Genomic DNA, 17548 nt, shown 5'->3' on the forward strand with positions numbered 1-17548 from the left:
AAAAAAAAAAAAAAAATCTACTCTGGAGGGACTGGTAGCAAGAAAGTACACAGCCAGAACAAAAGCAAAAAATCAACAAAACAAGCATTGCAGCCCCAAAGAGTCCAGATCAAGGACAGAAGAGCAGACCTGACTTAAAAGGTCAGCTCTACTCTTGAGGGACTAGTTGTACGGGGTCACATCCAGATCAAGGACAGAAGAGCAGACCTGACTTAAAAGGTCAGCTCTACTCTTGAGGGACTAGTTGTACGGGATCATATCCAGAGAGGACAGAACATCAACAACAGAGCAAACCCTGACACCCAGGGCACACCCAAGTCAAAGAAAGACTCTAAACCCCAAGCCAAGTATATGCAGCCCAGGCAGATCAAACCTCCCCAGATCACGTGTAAAGACACAGAGCAGAGCTAGGCAAGGCTGCATCAGTCCAAGAAAGGACCTGCAGGCTAAACGACAACGACAAGGAATAAAGTACATCGCCGTCATACACGTGGCGGCATCTAAGTAGGCCAAAGTACAGAATAGTACGCCTATAAATAGCACCCACATCATTCATGATGGGACACATTCTTACACACGGTACTTGCTCCACCTTCTCTCTATATTCCCTCTCTAAAGACTTCTTATCTATTTGCTGACTTAGGCATCGGAGGGGGTTTCCTCGGTTAAACCCCCGAGGTTAGCTCACGTTTGCTCTGCTTGACAGGGCCAAGGTACTTCGGAACATCCTCCCGGTTCCACACTCGGAACAAATACATACACGGATATATACAATCAAACAACACTAGAACATAAGAGAACCTTTTTTTTTGTCATGCAGGTAACAGACTCATTAATGCAAAAGTAAGCTTACAGCATCCTGCTCCATGCTTCCTAGTTCCTAGTTGTCTCAGATGCTGTAAATATTCAATATCATCCAAAGCACATAAAGCAAACTTGATCAATCCTACTACAGTCTACAGAGTGCCAGAGGATAGTAGATCTGTGTATGATCCTGCAAGTATAGAGACATTGGCACAATAAGTCAAACCAATGATTAAACTAAAAGCGTGAAGCCGGTCAGAGTTGCTTGTCTAACTTGTTTCAATTTATGACCTCACTCAACTGAGGACTTGGGGGAAAGGGAAATGAGAAACTTACATTCTATGTCATCTTCTGCTCCCAAAGATATAAATATAGTGTTGCAATAAAATTTACAGAATATACATAATACAGCAGCCCCTTACAAGCTGCTCGATTTCCCCCATGCACTGAAAAACTCAATCATCTGTTCATATACATCTTCCTTTCCTTTCACACTCAAGAGGAAATCAACATGGCCATAACTATCGAGATAAAGAACCTCTTTCTTGCATGGCAATTCCTTGATAGTGCGTTGTACATCTGTCACATCAGCTAAGGCATCATTACCCCCGTAAGCCATCCACAGTGGCAATGACTCAGGTACAAGGCTAAGATCAAATTTGGGTGGTCTGAATGACCCATAAAGTCTCATATTTTTTAACATCCCATAGTCAAACCTGGCAAATGTACCCTGGCGGATCACTGAAAACAGAAATTCAGAAATATAAACACAATGTCAACTCTGCAAAGAATCTATATATTTTGACGCCTTCATAACATTCTTTCATTTTCAGTTTACTCAACTCAACAATGGGAAGGTACAAATGGACTTGTGGAGACAATAGGCTAGACTTCAAATTTATTTTGCAAAGAAATGGAAGTGAAAACGTAGAAAAAGGAAAACGCAAATATGCAACTTTCACTGTTTCACAGCACTTACTTTGAAAGAGATGGTTTATATTTTTGGCTGATGAGGGATGGGGCTCGTATTCAAGGTAAAAATCCACCCTTGAGGTATTAAAGCAGCAATTCTTTCCTGCAAAATGTTTCAATACTTCTATAGAATTATACCTAATGAAGAAAATGTTTACACCATATAAAAACCAAAGAAATGCAATGACAGAGCACATGAACAATGGAACTGTAAGGCAAACCATTGAAGGATAAAGTTGACATGAAGTGCTCCCAGAATATGTTTAAGTACCAATTATGATCCATGATAACAATCACCAATTTGCCAAGCTAAATTTTATATGCATTCATGAAAGGTGGTGAGCATATAACTTCTAGATGGTGACAATATGATGCCTAACAGGCAAAAGGCGTAAGCAATTGCAGAACTTATTTTCAGTGGACGACAAGAGAACCTGAAAAGGTTCATAAAAGCCATCAAATAATGATTCATTAAGGGTTGGACAGTTGGATCATCTACAAAACCGAACAGCATCAGTGTAAGTGCAAACCCAGTGCAGGCTACTACTTTAGGATGGGCCCAGACAGTTAAAATTTAGCTAGTATGCAACCTAATCAGATAAATGGCACAGCCATAGAACCCAAAAAACAGGTGAAAATTCTTTGCAGTCCTATGCGCTCATATAGAGATTGAAAGGCATCAGTCCACCATCCTGTCCGAAAACCATTATGCAAAAAGAAAAGCTTTATAACTACTTGGACAGCAAAATCACTCAAACGCGGAAAGCTTTTCACTGATTGTTTCATTTGCAAAAGATGTCTTTTGCATCAATTAGACAACTGGTCAAGTACCTTCAACGGGGAGATGGAGAAGGCAATAAGCTCTTTGAGACAACCAAGTCAAGCTGCACCACATAGATAAAAGTAGCCATGCAAATAAGAAAACATGCAAAAGAGATGGAAGCGTCTTTGCTGAGAGATACCAACCCTAAGATAATATGATGAGCAGTTTGTAAAATGACAAGCATTAAAACTTACATAACTGGCAAGCAGGAATATGGGTGACCTAGTGAGAGACTGTATATTTGATAAAGCACTATGAGAGCTGAACATGTCAAGTCATCAAGGTAATCCCTGGATGGGAACTAAAATACCCATAAAAGAAAAAGAGCTAGTTGTATGCACAAGAGAAAAGGATAAATATCTTGCTTTTTGGCAGGGGGGTGGGGGGTGTTGGTGAAGGGAAAGCCAAAGGGGCTGAGATAAAGGGTGCATAAGGAACCATGACAAGCGTAAGGACCACTATGATTGATGCTTTTAGTGCTTACAGTTACAAGAGAAAAGGAAGAGCATCTTGCCTTTTTAAAAGGGTGGGGGGGGTGGGGGGGGGGGGGGGAGCTGATATACGAGGCGACAGAAGGAACCGTGACAAGCATAAAAACACTATGATTGATGCTCTTAGTGCTTGAAAATCTTAAGTTGCAAAAGAAGGGAAGAGATGCACTATGGAAACTATGGGGTCAATAAATCCATCATTCCCAAACACAAAAATAATATTGAAGGACAAAACACAAAAATCAACTCAATGATAATTTGATTTCTTCACTAACAACCTTAAGCAAAGAAAAGATACCTTCAGTATGAATTAAGAGATGATACGATAATCAGAGGAGATAAAGTATGTGAATTCTTACCGGTTATAGAAGCCAACATGTCATCACAGTCTAGATGGCCATCGCATACAGAATCCAAAAGCTGAATTCCTGCATCACTACAGCATTACATGCACCTTCTAGGGTCAATACACATAACCTCAGACTCAAAGCAAGCCAGTGCTAAGGAAATACTTTTACCTCCAAAAGTTAAGTTGATGAAAGCCCATTGCGATTATCATCTGCACACTCACCCACATATTGAATTAACAAAAAAAAAGCATGAGAACCATGAGACGTGAAATCTTCCCATCCAACAATAAACTGGAGTCTACATAAAATACTATAATAGAAGTACAAACAAAAAAAGTACCTTGTCAAGGTACATTTTTACCATCCGAAGAACAAGTGGTGCACTAACATGCCCCAAGTATGATATTGGAGAAAGAAGAGCAGCAGCTTCCACCTTATTCACTATGTCTGGCTGAGTGAAAGCAGCCAAAGACATTATTGTTCCCTGTGCTTGAATAATTATTCATCGTTTAGCAAACAGAAAATCAATGCATATGCACAGCCATACTACAACGTTCATGAGAACTCAAAGAGGGTTAGGTAGTGGCTAAGAAAATCCCAAAGAATTATCACCTGTGAATGCCCAACAACAAATAACTTTGAGCTCGTCTCCTCATATATATACTCAATCATTTCTGCAAGATCAAACAGAGCCAGTTCCTCCCAGCTCCAGTCCCAATATTCCTATAATTACAGCAGAAGCTACAATGAGCATGATCCCAGCACAACAAAAGATATGGAATAATTTTAATTGCTAAGTTTTCTTCTTAAAAAATTTAAGACACAAAAGCAAGGTTCCTGGCTCAACTGTCTGCCAGGCCATATTCATGACATCAATCATATCAAGATGGCATATAGTTTCAGGTACTAATAGTAGTTTACTTCTACATTTGTACACAAATTTCAAAAGCGGCTCACACTAATTATGTTAAAATCCAGAATTGTAAGTGACCGGAGATTTATATCACGAGATTCTAAATGCATCTGCTCCTTGGTGCAAGGAAACACGATCAGCGACATTTCATTGTTTCACGCATTTTGAAATTGATTGTTATTATACATCACGTTGGATGGTATCAAACAAATAACTGATAGAAAAGATCGATGTTTTTCTTACCTAACTGATCATGTCATAACTAAAAGCACTAACAAGCATCAATCAATTCAAAATATCTACTGCATCTAAAAAGAAGATCCGTGACCCAACCTAAGTGTATCAGAAAATCAATAATGAAACACCCTACATACCTTACTTCTCTTTGAAAGAGATACATGTCCCTGACTCCACCGTGTTCCTCTCACATTACCAACCCACACATCAAAGCCACGATCAGCGAGAATGTATCCCAAAGATTCTTCCTTTGAGTTCAAAAACCAAGCATCACCTGCCTGTTTACACAATTAGAAGACGGCGAACATAATTAAACTGATATGTAATACCAACTTTCCCACTTAATACATGTGTTCTGAAACAATTGCCAAGGGAAAAAGTACTTGCCTTCAAATTGGTTACTATAGTAAGTAAAGAGCACACCAAAAACAACTCAATGTAGTATTTCCCTCCGTCCCACCTCTATAAGCCAAGTTTCAACTTTGGGATGTCCCAAAATAATAAGTCACATTTCATGTCTTAAATTGCTCGTCTCATATACTTATGGGAAGATTGTTCTCAACAATTGTATAGATTACCAAGGATAATAATTATGGTATTTCGAGCCAATTCCTTAAAAATGACCTCTACCCAAATATGACCCATTAAAACGGGACGGAGGGAGTAGCAATTCAGTTAAGTAGATAGCAAGATTAATGCAACATTACAAAGTGAAAGTTGCATAAGGTTTACAATTGTTGAATGAGTAAAATTAATCCACTACTAAATCACTCAATTTTCTTTTTACAACAACATGAATGGAATTCAATTTCAGAAATTTCAAAACAGCAATAAACATGCGAACAAAAGAAGAAAAATAACCTAGTTTAGCAATATTAGGAATAAAAACAGAAATTATAAAAAAAGGGGAAAATATTACCATGAAAAGTCCATGTTGAAGAAGTACAGGAGGACCTCGTCGCAACCTTATTTTATCCGAAGAGGGAGACGACACACGCTGAAGAGCCAGTATATATCCGTCCTTCGTTTGAACCTAATTCCCAAAATTCCACCACCGGGAAAAAAAACGTCAAAATTTATGGAAAATGGCGGAGGAATCAAAAGAGAGGGAAGGAGTATGAGAGAGAAAGTACGGAGTGTTCGGAGCAAGGGTATCCGGAGGGAATTATGAGCTGATGACAGAGGCTTCCGCCGCGCAACTGATGGTGAAGGAGGAGGTCGGAAGCGGAAGAATTGACGACGGCGGAAGCGGAGGCGGAGGCGGAGATGAAGAAGGAAGAAGGAAAAAGGAGTGTGAGTGAGATTAGCGCGAGTGCGAAGGTGAGTGGTGTCATCTTCGACGCTAATTTTCCGACGAATGAGCCAAGCAGGGCGCCGAGATGAGATGAGATGGGAGGAGAGAGAGAGAATAAGAGGAAGGAGATTGCGTGCCGGAATCTAAGTAGCGGGTTTTTAATTGTGACGTGGTACTCCGTATTGATTAAGGTGTGACTTTGAAGTTTGAAGGAAGGAGGGACGCGCTGTTCATCACGTGGTTTATTTAGTGACTCCTTAGGTGAAATCGGTATGTCTATTTGTACATACGGGTCGGGTTGCTTGGCCACCGGCCCGGCCCACCTTACATCACGTGTGCACCTATTTGGGGTGGTGATATAGGAACACGAAAAACGTGTATGAAAGTATTATGGAGGAATGCTCACTAAAGAATTTGATCAATTAGAAGTTTGATAAGGGCGTCATGAAGGGAGGGCGGAGAGGCCAATATCTGATATGTATTTTAAGATACATATCATCTTACTAAACGACAAAATAGAGATAAGACAAAAATGAAAGCATGTGCCATTTTGCAAAGATCAGATGCCATTTTCCAAAATCGGATACCATTTAAAAAAAATTGATTTTTTCCTTTAGCGTTTGTCTTATCCCTATTTTGCCGTTTAGTAGGTGATATGTATTTGTGAAATACATATCAGACATTGATTTATACTTCCTCTCATGAATTGAGGTAGGTGAAGTGCATGTTTGATATATCACTCACAACAGAACAAACTAGGGGAAAAAAGTAAAAGGTAAGGATAAAATACTAAATGACAAAATACAAAAATTAGAACAGAAAAATAAGAGAGAGAAAGAGACGATAGTAGAGAGAGAAAGTGACAAAGTGGAGAGAAAAATGACCATTTCTTTTAAAACAAGTACTCCGTATCATTCTTTAAAAAGGGTATTCATCCGTTCCGAAAATATCGCACCATTTGTTTTTTACACTATTCACAGTATGACTTTGACCATTTTATAATTCGTACATAAGGAAATTTTAGTCATGTAGGGTCATGTTAGATTCGTATCGACATATATTTTCTAAGTATTAATTTTTTATAATTTTTACTTGCACACGATTTGAGTTATTAAAAGTCAAAATAATGGTTAGAGGAGTAAAAGTTAACTATGATGCGATATTTCCGAACGGATGAAGTATAATTTCTTCATTTTTTTCGTATTCATAATCAATTCATAAAGTAAACATAAAAAGATTTGTTTTTTTAAAAAAGTTGTCAACATTTTTTTTTGTCTTTTTTTAATTTTGTATTTTAATCTGATATGTGTGTTGTTACGCATATCATATATATATTGAGACTTCCTCATCATTAATGCACCATGCTTAATGCTACTCATGTGTGTTTGTATGAAACTATGAAATCGAAAGAAGGAACATGGGTAACCTATGAAATCGAAAGAAGGAACATGGGTAACCTTCTCATAGTCACCCATATTTAATGACGAGGTAGATTAAGCTCTTTACATCTATCTATATAATATACTAAAAGAGAGCAAATTAATGTGGTGATGACAAATGTCACTCATTAATTGGCCTCTCTTTTAATTTTTAGAAAAAATATAAGTCTAAATTTATTCTGTCATATTTAGAATGAATCAGAGAAGATATTATTGATTGCCATTATAAAACTTAAAGATTATGTTGATAATAAATATCCTAAAATATTAGGTAAGTAGTAAAATTGCAAATTACCAATAATTCCATTCTTAAAGATTCATATATTTTGCTAAATAATCTTTTTTATACCTAAAAAGATGACTATATGTTATTTAATTAAAACATATCCATGTCATTATATTATTTTGACTTAGCTAAAAATATTATGCAAAATATATAGACATATATTTATGCACGTAATCAGAGGCTTGAGTAATTATTGCATGAATGATGTTTCGATTATCTACGCTATTATATAATAAATTATGGCAAATTAACTTGCAAAGATGAAAATGTTAATTGATTACTTAAGCCATGAAATTGGAAATTATATACGTAGTAATTTATATACTCCGACCGTATGTATACATATCATGATGAATATCACAATCAAAGTGTTAACATATTGGTGTGCGGATTTTTTTTTATTAATGTCGTTTATCATATATTATAAGATATATGATGCAGTCTCCAGTAAAATTAATATTAGTGATACAAGTGCAGTATTCGAAGTATGTCATAGTCATATACATATATAGCAGCTTTTTGATTTAGTATTCGTATATGGAGAATTATGATCAAATTTAATACTCCCTCCGTCCCTTAATACTCGCACCGGTTTGACCGGTGCGGAGTTTAAGACATTGGAATTTAATGGGTGTTAGTTGAAAGTGAAGTATTTTTTTAATGTAGTTGATCGGAAATGTGTAAAAGGTGAGGAGTGGTGAGTGATAGGTGTGAATTTTTAAATGATTTTTTGTAGGGAATAGGGGTGTGGGTGGGTTAGTAGGTAAGTGTGAGAAATAATATAATATTGGTAAAGATTTCCATTTACAGAAGTGGTGCAAGTATTAAGGGACGACCCGAAAAGGAAATCGGTGCGAATATTAAGGGACAGAGGAGTATACTATTGACCATCTAAATATGCATATATAGAAAGACATTTATATGCGTCAATTTGCAATCATGACATACAATGTCAATGGTATGTGTAATTAATATCTTTTTTTTTTTTTACATAAGCTAAGTGTGTAATTAATATCAAACTATTTTAAAAGTAAAATATGTTCTAAAATGGTTGGTAAAATGAATCTTTGGTCGAATACAATGAGTGGACTTCTTTTGGGGCAGTGGGGAAGATATAATTTTAAAGTTTGTAACTCCACAAGAGACTTTATAATGGTATATAAGTATCTTACAAGGGTTTATAAGTATCTTACAGTGGGTGATATATATGGGAGGGTTGAGTTTGGGGTTCCAAACTCGCCTACTACATATTTACACATCTATAGATTGGTGGTTGGTAAAATGAATCTTTGGTCGAATGTAGTGGGTGGACGTACTTCTTTTGGGCAGTGTGGCAAAGATACTTTTAAATTTTATAACTCCACAAGAGACTTTATAATGGTATATAAGTATCTTATATAAAAGGGTTTATATTGTAGTATTTTATATTATAAAGAATTATTATAAATATGTTTACAAAAAATATTATTGTCAATATGTTAATGTAAAGGATTGTAACATCACTTTTATATAAAATTTGATCCAAAATTAACATTTTGTTACGTAAACCGTAGATCACAACCTGGTGATGGGGTTAGTTTGGATTTTAGATTCGGCTGAAAATGAAAATAAACATAGATAGTTGACTAATATTGAATAATAAATAGATAATTGATGTTGATGGACGGGTATAAGTAATTAAGGATAGCATGTACCTAATTTGGTGATGGTGCGTGTTTTGATTTATTGGCTTTGAAACACTCTTCCCATCCTATATGTATAGTCACTTTAAAATATATATTTTTATCAATATTATTGATATATATCAATATATATAAAAGTTAAATGGGAAGATAAGGTGGATTATTAACAAAATATAGGGATGTCAGATTGTCAATGTTGAGGGTATGTGAGAGACCCCCCTGCAACCAGCCCAAGAGGGAGGGGATGTAGAAAAGCTTGGTAAGTGACGAAGATAAAGACGTATTTACATCGAGTGAAGGGAGGTGATGGATTTTAGATTGCACCGTACGTGTCGCTGACTTTTCATCTAAGGATTATGTATATATCAACATTTTTCACTATAAACCTACATATTATAATGATTTGTTTATTATTTTTCAACTAATTACAACCCAATTGTGCGCCAAACACTCAAAGAAAAATCATAGGTTTTAGGGGTGGGTGTTGGAGCGAGGATGTATTTTATTTTGCACTCGCGAGGCAAGGATTTAGATAGGGATGAGTACCATACCCATCGTGTGTGGCGTGGATGGAGATGAAATTTTTGGTGGGTACAGACGTGGAGGGACCATCCCGCTCCCGTCCCGCCTTGAAGTTATCTCTAACTGAATAAATTAAAAGTAGATGGTCGAGTACTCCGTACGTGTTAGTAATCGGGTAATGAGTTCGATGGTGGATATGACCATCGGAGTAAAGGTTGGATTAGCATAACTTTATGTATGACAAATGAGATGAACAAAGATGAAATTAATTTTATTTATGTCTGTTATATTGTTCTTTTTATTAAGATAGAGAATGAGGCAATAAATATCTATACATCCATCATTATTTTTAATTAGAAGAATATATGTAAGCTTTATTCTGATTATAATAAACCGTGCATCGCACGGGTACTATACTAGTATATTATACTAAAAGAGAGGAAATCAATGTGGTGATGACAAATGTCACTCATTGATTGACCTCTCTTTTAGATATAAAAAAAATTATAAAAAATAAAACATTCTATAATTATTTTGTTAACTTTCACCTCATAAGGATATTTGATTCTATTTTCCTTTTAAAAAAGCACTCTACAAATGGGAAATATTTTGTAAATTATCTTTTCTATACTTTCATAATAAATATAACCAACTTAAGATTATCTTTTTATGAAAAGAAACATTACTATTGTTTAGACATTTAGCCAACGATATGAAATCTCGATTTAGATATACCATCATATAAATAAGAAATACGGAAACTCATTCCATAAAATATGGACTAACTTATTTATAATATATTCAGTACACGGTTGAGAAATTCTTATTTTAACACAATTAAATTGAAGGAAATAATGCCCTTGGTCCAAGTATGCATTCTATGTTAAGTCTAATAAATGCGGTTCAGTATTAATTAACAAGTTAATAATTCAGTGAGATCAAGTGAGCTGAATGCCTAGCTAGAGGCCGCTTCAGTTCAAGTGGAATTAATGATATTAATCCACAACTTACTCTTGACTGAACCCGTAGGGTCACACAAATAGTACGTAAACGGATCAAGTATTTAATGGCATTAAATACTCTATCTATGGATATTCGGAATCGACGGATCTTGGTTTCAGTGGGAGCTGAGATCGTCACAAGCAAGAAATGAATACTCCGGAAACGATGATATTGCCGGAAACGGAAATATGGATCGTATCGGAAATATAAATATTATCCAAGTCGTAGATGTTGCCGGAAACGGAAACATGGTACGTATCGGAAAATATTATCGGAAATGGAAATATTGCCGAAATCGGAAATATTGCCGGAAACGGAAATATTGTCAGAATCGGAAATATAATCGGAATCGGAAAATAATTCCGGAAACGGAAATATTAAATATTTGTTCGAATCGGAAATTAATTCCGGAATCGGAAATATTAAATATTGTTCGTATCGGAAATGAATTCCGGAATCGGGAATTTAATCGGAAGCGTATCGTACGAATTAGCATCGGACGAGGCCCGCTAGACGAAGGCCCAGCACGAAGCCAGGCCATCGCCCAGCGAGCCGCAGGCACCAACGCACGCAGCCAAGGGCGCGCGCGCGCAGCACAGCAGCGTGGGCTGTGCGCCTGTCGTGGGCCGCAAGGCTTGCGCGGGTGCACGGCTTGTGCGATGCTTGTGCGGGAAATCCTAATCCTATTAGGATTTGTGCAAAGATTAAAATCCTAAACCTATTAGATTTGCTTTGTTATTTAGAGTCCTAATAAAGTTCTAATTAGCAAATCCACATCCTAGTAGGATTACAATTCCTTTTCCATACTCCTATAAATAGGTGCCTAGGGTCACAATTTATGGGTACGATTGAAGTATTCAAAGGGTAAGTTTTTGAAATAAAAATCAGCCATACACTTGCAAACACTAGCCGAAATTCCTAAGCACCTTAAGGGCGATTCTAGTTGGTCTAACTTGAGGCGGATCCGGACGTACTGTGGACTATCTACGGAGGGACGACATTCGGAGTCCTAAAGACTTGTTCTTGTTCGGTTCGGGCGCAGCTAGGGAAGGCACGCTACAACATGTATGCATCTATTCTATTCTATGCTAAATGATTATGTGTAAATAATATGCTTTCCTGGCTTTATGGTTTTTCCGCATGATTTATGAATTGTCATATGTATCATAACCTAACAGTGGTATCACGAGCCTCTTATTATTTTCATAATCTAAATTGCATAAACATGGTTAAATATTACTAATTTGCAAGAATTAAAAGGGGTGATTAATTTTCGTAATTGTTAATTAATTGCAAATTGCGTTTATTTAATTATACGTCGTACGCAGTTTTTCGGCAGTTTCTTCGTTACTCATCCAAATCGAGTGATTTTTGTGTCAATTCCGCATGTAAAAGGCATTCTAAAATTTTGACAATAAAAGGATTTTTCGGCCGAACCCAGAATTCTCAAATTCGAAGCTTAACTATGACTTTTCGGAGGTTTTAGTTTTTCGAATGCAAAATTTCGTAAATTTAAGATGTTAAATTAAATATTTGCGATTCTTGTTGATAAATCTTGAATTTTTGATTGACCTACTGTATATGTTTAACAAGTTTGAATGCCTAGCCTTGTTAATTATGCAATCTAATTCGTAATTATGATTAATTTGTTGAAAATTGGAATAATTTAGAATTAATTTGATTTTCATAATTAGTTATAATTTAATTAGATACCTATGATTAAAAACCACCATAAAAATTGTAAATTTATGTTAAATTTTAAATTTTTATGACCTAGACTTGAATCCATGTTAATCGGAAATCAATAAATTAATAAATTTTCGATTTTTCGCCCTAAAATTATGAAATTAATATAATTTATTAATTTGTCATTAATTTTGAAAATAAAATTTTTAATTTTATGCGATTCGGTCATATAACTTGCACGCACAAAGCAATGGACGCTACGTGTTACCCTTAAGGGGTGTTGTATAGTGCGGGCATGCGACGACGAGCAAGGGAGCTCGTCGCCCATGCGGTACGAATGCAGCGAGCAAGGGCATGGTGCACGAGCACAAGGCAGCAGCCCTGCCTTGTGTCGTGGGCTGTGTGCGATGGGCGCATGGGCAAGGGCGAGAGCAAGGCACGAGTAGTCGCGTGTGGGCAGCAAGCGAGCTGCGCCACAGCGCGCACTGCGTCGCGTGCGCGTGCGACGAGCGCTGCGCCCAGCGATGGTGAGCAGCATGCTTGTTGCGACGAGCGCTGGCGCTGCGCCCAGCAATGGTGAGCAGCGTGCGCGTGCGACGAGCGCCTGCGCCCAACGATGGTGAGCAGCGTGCTTGTTGCGACGAGCGCTGGCGCGCGCCTTGCGATGGTGAGCAGCAGCGATGCGACGCAGCGCATGGGCTGCGCGCACATGGCCAGCAATGGCTGTGTGCGTGTGGCCCATGGCTATGCGTTGCGTGGGGTTGTTGCGTTACGATTAGATCGTTTTAAAATTTTAATTTGAAATTTTCAGTTTTCGTAATTTTAATTAATTTTAAAATTAATAATTTAAATTGTTTTCTTGGATTTTAAATTTTGAATATTATAATTATAATAAATTTTATTTATTCTAATTATTTTACTAAAATTAAAATCATAAATTAATTTAAATACGACTGAAAAATAAATTAAATAAGCGGATTCAATTATAAATTTATATGAGCTTTAAATTTTAATTAAATTTGTATGTTTCCGGTTAGACTAGAAATACATTTTTATGTTTAAAATTAGTAAAGCATATGAATTTATTAGTTTAAGTGGGAGCCCTTTTAGTCATAATCTCTTGATTAGGTCTACAAATCCTTAAGGTTAAAACAACTTGATTAGAATTAATAAGGACTGAATAATTGATAGATTATTGGTGCCCTTGATTAATTGCTGCAAATATTTATGTGATGCATAATGTGTTTTACTAACCAACTATGTGGGCCATTCATGATAATGAATGGGTGAATGGTATGTATTGTATATGTACTGTTTTGTAGGTTATGAAGTGACTAGTATGGCCCAAATAGGATAGAAAATATGGTCTGCGTACCATTAATTTGAATGTAATTGGTCTAAAGTACCAAAATTGTTTTTCAATTCAAATATGGTATGCGTACCATCAAATAGTTGTAATTAGTTTTAATTATAGCTTATCCTATTTGAAGAAAATGGTGCCTCCCACGGAGATTTTCAAGACGGGCTTTGAAGTTGAAGCTTCAAGATGAAGTCGGGCCATACTAGATCACATTTATCTTATGCATGTTTTAAGTTATTTATTGCTTTTAAATATGTCTTAAATATGCATGAGATCAAAGCTTGATTATGTTGCATGATTAAGGATTTTAGTTCACTTAAAATCTAACCAACATAATAAGAGCCTTAAGTTCCAAACTTAAAAATTGAGTTAAAAGGTGCCATGCCAAAATATACACTTGCTTGGATATCCTTACATCAATCTAGTAATAGTTTTCGCTCAGCGAGGTGTTACTTATTGGTCCTAAAGGGGCAAGGTACACAAATAATTGTGAGTACATGTTAGTTTTGGTGAAACTCAACGATATAAGTAAGGAGTCCTTTTATGTCGTGGCAAAATCGATAGGTTTACCTAATAAGTTCTTAGACGTACCTATCAACCAAGAATAGTTTCTAGACTATTAGCAAAAGGCTTTTGCTTACCTAAGATGTTTTAGGATTAAGTCGACAAACTGTGCTTAATTCTTCAATGATTTTAGGATCTTGGAATCATTTTATTCACACCTGCCGGAACACATAACTTGAATAAAATGCTTAATGAACATTGAATTATGCATGTATGCTAGAATTTAAGTTTATTAAGAGAAACTGTGAATGGTTATTTATTTGTTTATTCTTTTCAATTGTAGTTTTAACTATGGCAAACAACAATCAAAACATCATCATAGGTTCTGAGCTTATGGTCAAGCTGAACCTAGCAAATTTTCTTGAATGGGAAGCTAAGCTAGTTGAAATAGTCAGACTCAATGGACTTGAGTATGTACTATTACATCCCATTCCAAGCTACTATGCCAGAGACATGACCCCTGACAGATTTTTCGCCTGGGATGCGGATCTCAAAAAGGTTATGAGTCTCATGCTGAACAATATCCCTGATGATTGGGCTAGAAGGTTTGTAGCCTATGAACCTTTTACGCTCATCAAGAATCTGAGGGATATCTGTCGTGGAAGCACGGAGGACAGGGATCTGAACGTCCATGAGTTGATTGAATCAATGTCTGGTCTAAAGGTTAGTTCTCCCAACAGGTGTTATAGGATGGAAGTCCAAGAAACACATGTTCAGCTCCTTCGCACTAAACAGAGGGTAGGCGTCCCACTGAGGTTCCATGTGGATCTTATGCGTTCATTCTTTGATCGCCTAAGTCTACTAGGAACACCAATAAGCGAAAGGATGGCAGTCTCTATGTTGCTCAATTCACTACACAGTGGGTTTGGTCGCTTCAAGCAACTATACCTAAGTGAACCAAGAGAAGAAACAGTTGCAGAATTTGTTCACCTTGTCAGAAAGGCTGAGATAATACTAGACTGTGAAGCCAAAGATTTACTCAAGGCTAGAGGGAGACCGTTCAAGAAAAGTGGAAAGTCCAAGGGCAATGCTAAATCAAAGCAGGACAAGTCCACATCAAGCTGTCTTTATTGTGATGGAATAGGCAATTACAAAAGAGAATGTCCAAAGCTAAAGGAAGATCAGAAGAATGGAACAGTCGTTCCATCTTCAGGTATTTTCGTTATAGACTGTATACTTGCTAATTCAACTTCTTGGGTATTAGATACAGGTTTTGGCTCACACTTATGTTCCAATCCACAGGGACTAAGAAGAAGTAGAAAGTTAAGCAAGGGTGAAGTCGACCTACGAGTGGGAAATGGAGCACGGATTGCTGCATTAGTTGTAGGAACTTATTATTTGTCGTTGCCCTCCGGGCAAGTTTTGGAACTGGAAGAATGTTTCCATGTTCCAAGTCTTACTAAAAACATCATTTCAGTTTCTTGCTTAGATGCTAAGGGATTTTCCTTTTTAATAAAAGACAATAGTTGTTCGTTTTATTTTAAAGAGATGTTTTATGGATCTGCTAGATTAGTCAATGGACTTTATTTATTAGATCACGACAAACAAGTTTATAACATAAATACCAAAAAGGCCAAAGAGGATGATTCAGATCTCACCTATCTGTGGCATTGTCGATTAGGCCATATAAACTTGAAACGCTTAGAAAGACTTCAAAAGGAAGGAATTCTAGAACCATTTGACTTAGAGGATTATGGTAAATGCGAATCATGTTTACTTGGCAAAATGACAAAGCAACCTTTCTCTAAAGTTGGAGAAAGAGCAACTGAACTATTGGGTTTAATCCATACAGATGTATGTGGACCAATGAGTACAAATGCTAGAGGTGGTTTCAGCTACTTTATCACTTTCACTGATGACTTCAGTAGATATGGTTATGTCTACCTAATGAAGCATAAGTCTGAATCCTTTGACAAATTCAAGGAATTTCAGAGTGAAGTAGAGAATCAATTAGGCAAGAAGATTCAGGCACTGCGGTCTGATAGAGGCGGTGAATATCTGAGCTATGAATTTGATGACCATCTGAAAGAATGTGGAATTCTATCAGAATTGATTCCTCCTGGAACACCACAATGGAACGGTGTATCGGAACGGAGGAACAGAACCTTGCTAGACATGGTCAGGTCAATGATGGGTCAGGCCGAACTTCCATTAGAATTTTGGGGACATGCACTAAATACAGCTGCACTCACTATAAATAGAGCTCCGTCTAAAGCTGTCGAAAAGACTCCATATGAGTTATGGTTTGGAAAGCCTCCAAATGCATCGTTTCTTAAGATTTGGGGATGTGAAGTATACGTCAAACGATTAATTTCAGACAAACTTCATCCGAAATCCGACAAATGTATCCTTGTGGGCTATCCAAAGGAAACAAAGGGGTATTACTTCTACAATACATCTGAGAACAAGGTGTTTGTTGCTCGAGATGGTGTCTTTTTGGAGAAAGATCACATTTCCAAAATGACAAGTGGGAGAAAAGTAGACCTCGAAGAAATTCGAGTCGAACAACAAACTCTAGAGAATGCTCAAGATGACATTCAGGATGAAACTCAGAGATCTTTAGAAGTATCTGGTGAGAATCATGGTCAATCTAGAAATGTTACCCCGCATAGATCGCAAAGATATAGATCTCAACCGGAAAGGTACTTAGGTATTTTGACGAACGAGAGCTATGACGTTCTATTACTTGAAAGTGATGAACCTGCGACTTACAAACAAGCTATTACGAGCCCTAGCTCCAAGCAATGGCAAGAAGCCATGCAATCTGAATTAGACTCCATGTCTGAAAACCAAGTATGGGATTTGGTCGATTTGCCAGATGGCTACCAAGCCATTGGAAGAAAATGGGTTTTCAAACTGAAAAAGGACAAGGATGGGAAACTTGTAGTTTTCAAAGCTAGATTGGTTGCAAAAGGTTACAGGAAAGTCCACGGCGTGGATTACGATGAAACCTTTTCACCAGTTGCAATGCTAAAGTCTATTCGGATAATGTTAGCAATCGCTGCATACTACGATTACAAAATATGGCAGATGGATGTCAAAACTGCTTTCTTAAACGGCGTTTTAACAGAAACTGTGTTCATGACACAGCCTGAAGGTTTTGAGGATCCAAAGAATGCTAAA

General features: G+C 36.9%; 1 protein-coding gene and 1 long non-coding RNA gene across 2 annotated transcripts; both read right to left on the bottom strand.

Moving 5' to 3' along the window:
• Window positions 1-1003: 1003 nt before the first annotated feature.
• LOC110778322 (triacylglycerol lipase 1) lies at window positions 1004-6092 on the bottom strand. Its single transcript, XM_021982889.2, has 9 exons — window positions 5724-6092; window positions 5510-5623; window positions 4728-4868; window positions 4053-4163; window positions 3781-3924; window positions 3609-3649; window positions 3450-3526; window positions 1784-1879; window positions 1004-1545 (listed from the first exon to the last, which is right to left on the bottom strand). The coding sequence occupies exons 1-9, from the start codon at window positions 5922-5924 to the stop codon at window positions 1223-1225; spliced, it is 1248 nt and encodes a 415-aa protein (XP_021838581.1). The 5' UTR covers window positions 5925-6092; the 3' UTR covers window positions 1004-1222.
• Window positions 2607-3443, bottom strand: LOC130472570 (uncharacterized). Its single transcript, XR_008933143.1, has 2 exons — window positions 2794-3443; window positions 2607-2660 (listed from the first exon to the last, which is right to left on the bottom strand). It is a non-coding gene; the product is annotated as an uncharacterized lncRNA (long non-coding RNA).
• Window positions 6093-17548: the final 11456 nt, after the last annotated feature.

This window comes from Spinacia oleracea, chromosome 4 (assembly GCF_020520425.1).
Source record: "Spinacia oleracea cultivar Varoflay chromosome 4, BTI_SOV_V1, whole genome shotgun sequence".
In the NCBI taxonomy this organism is placed as follows: Eukaryota; Viridiplantae; Streptophyta; class Magnoliopsida; order Caryophyllales; family Amaranthaceae; genus Spinacia; species Spinacia oleracea.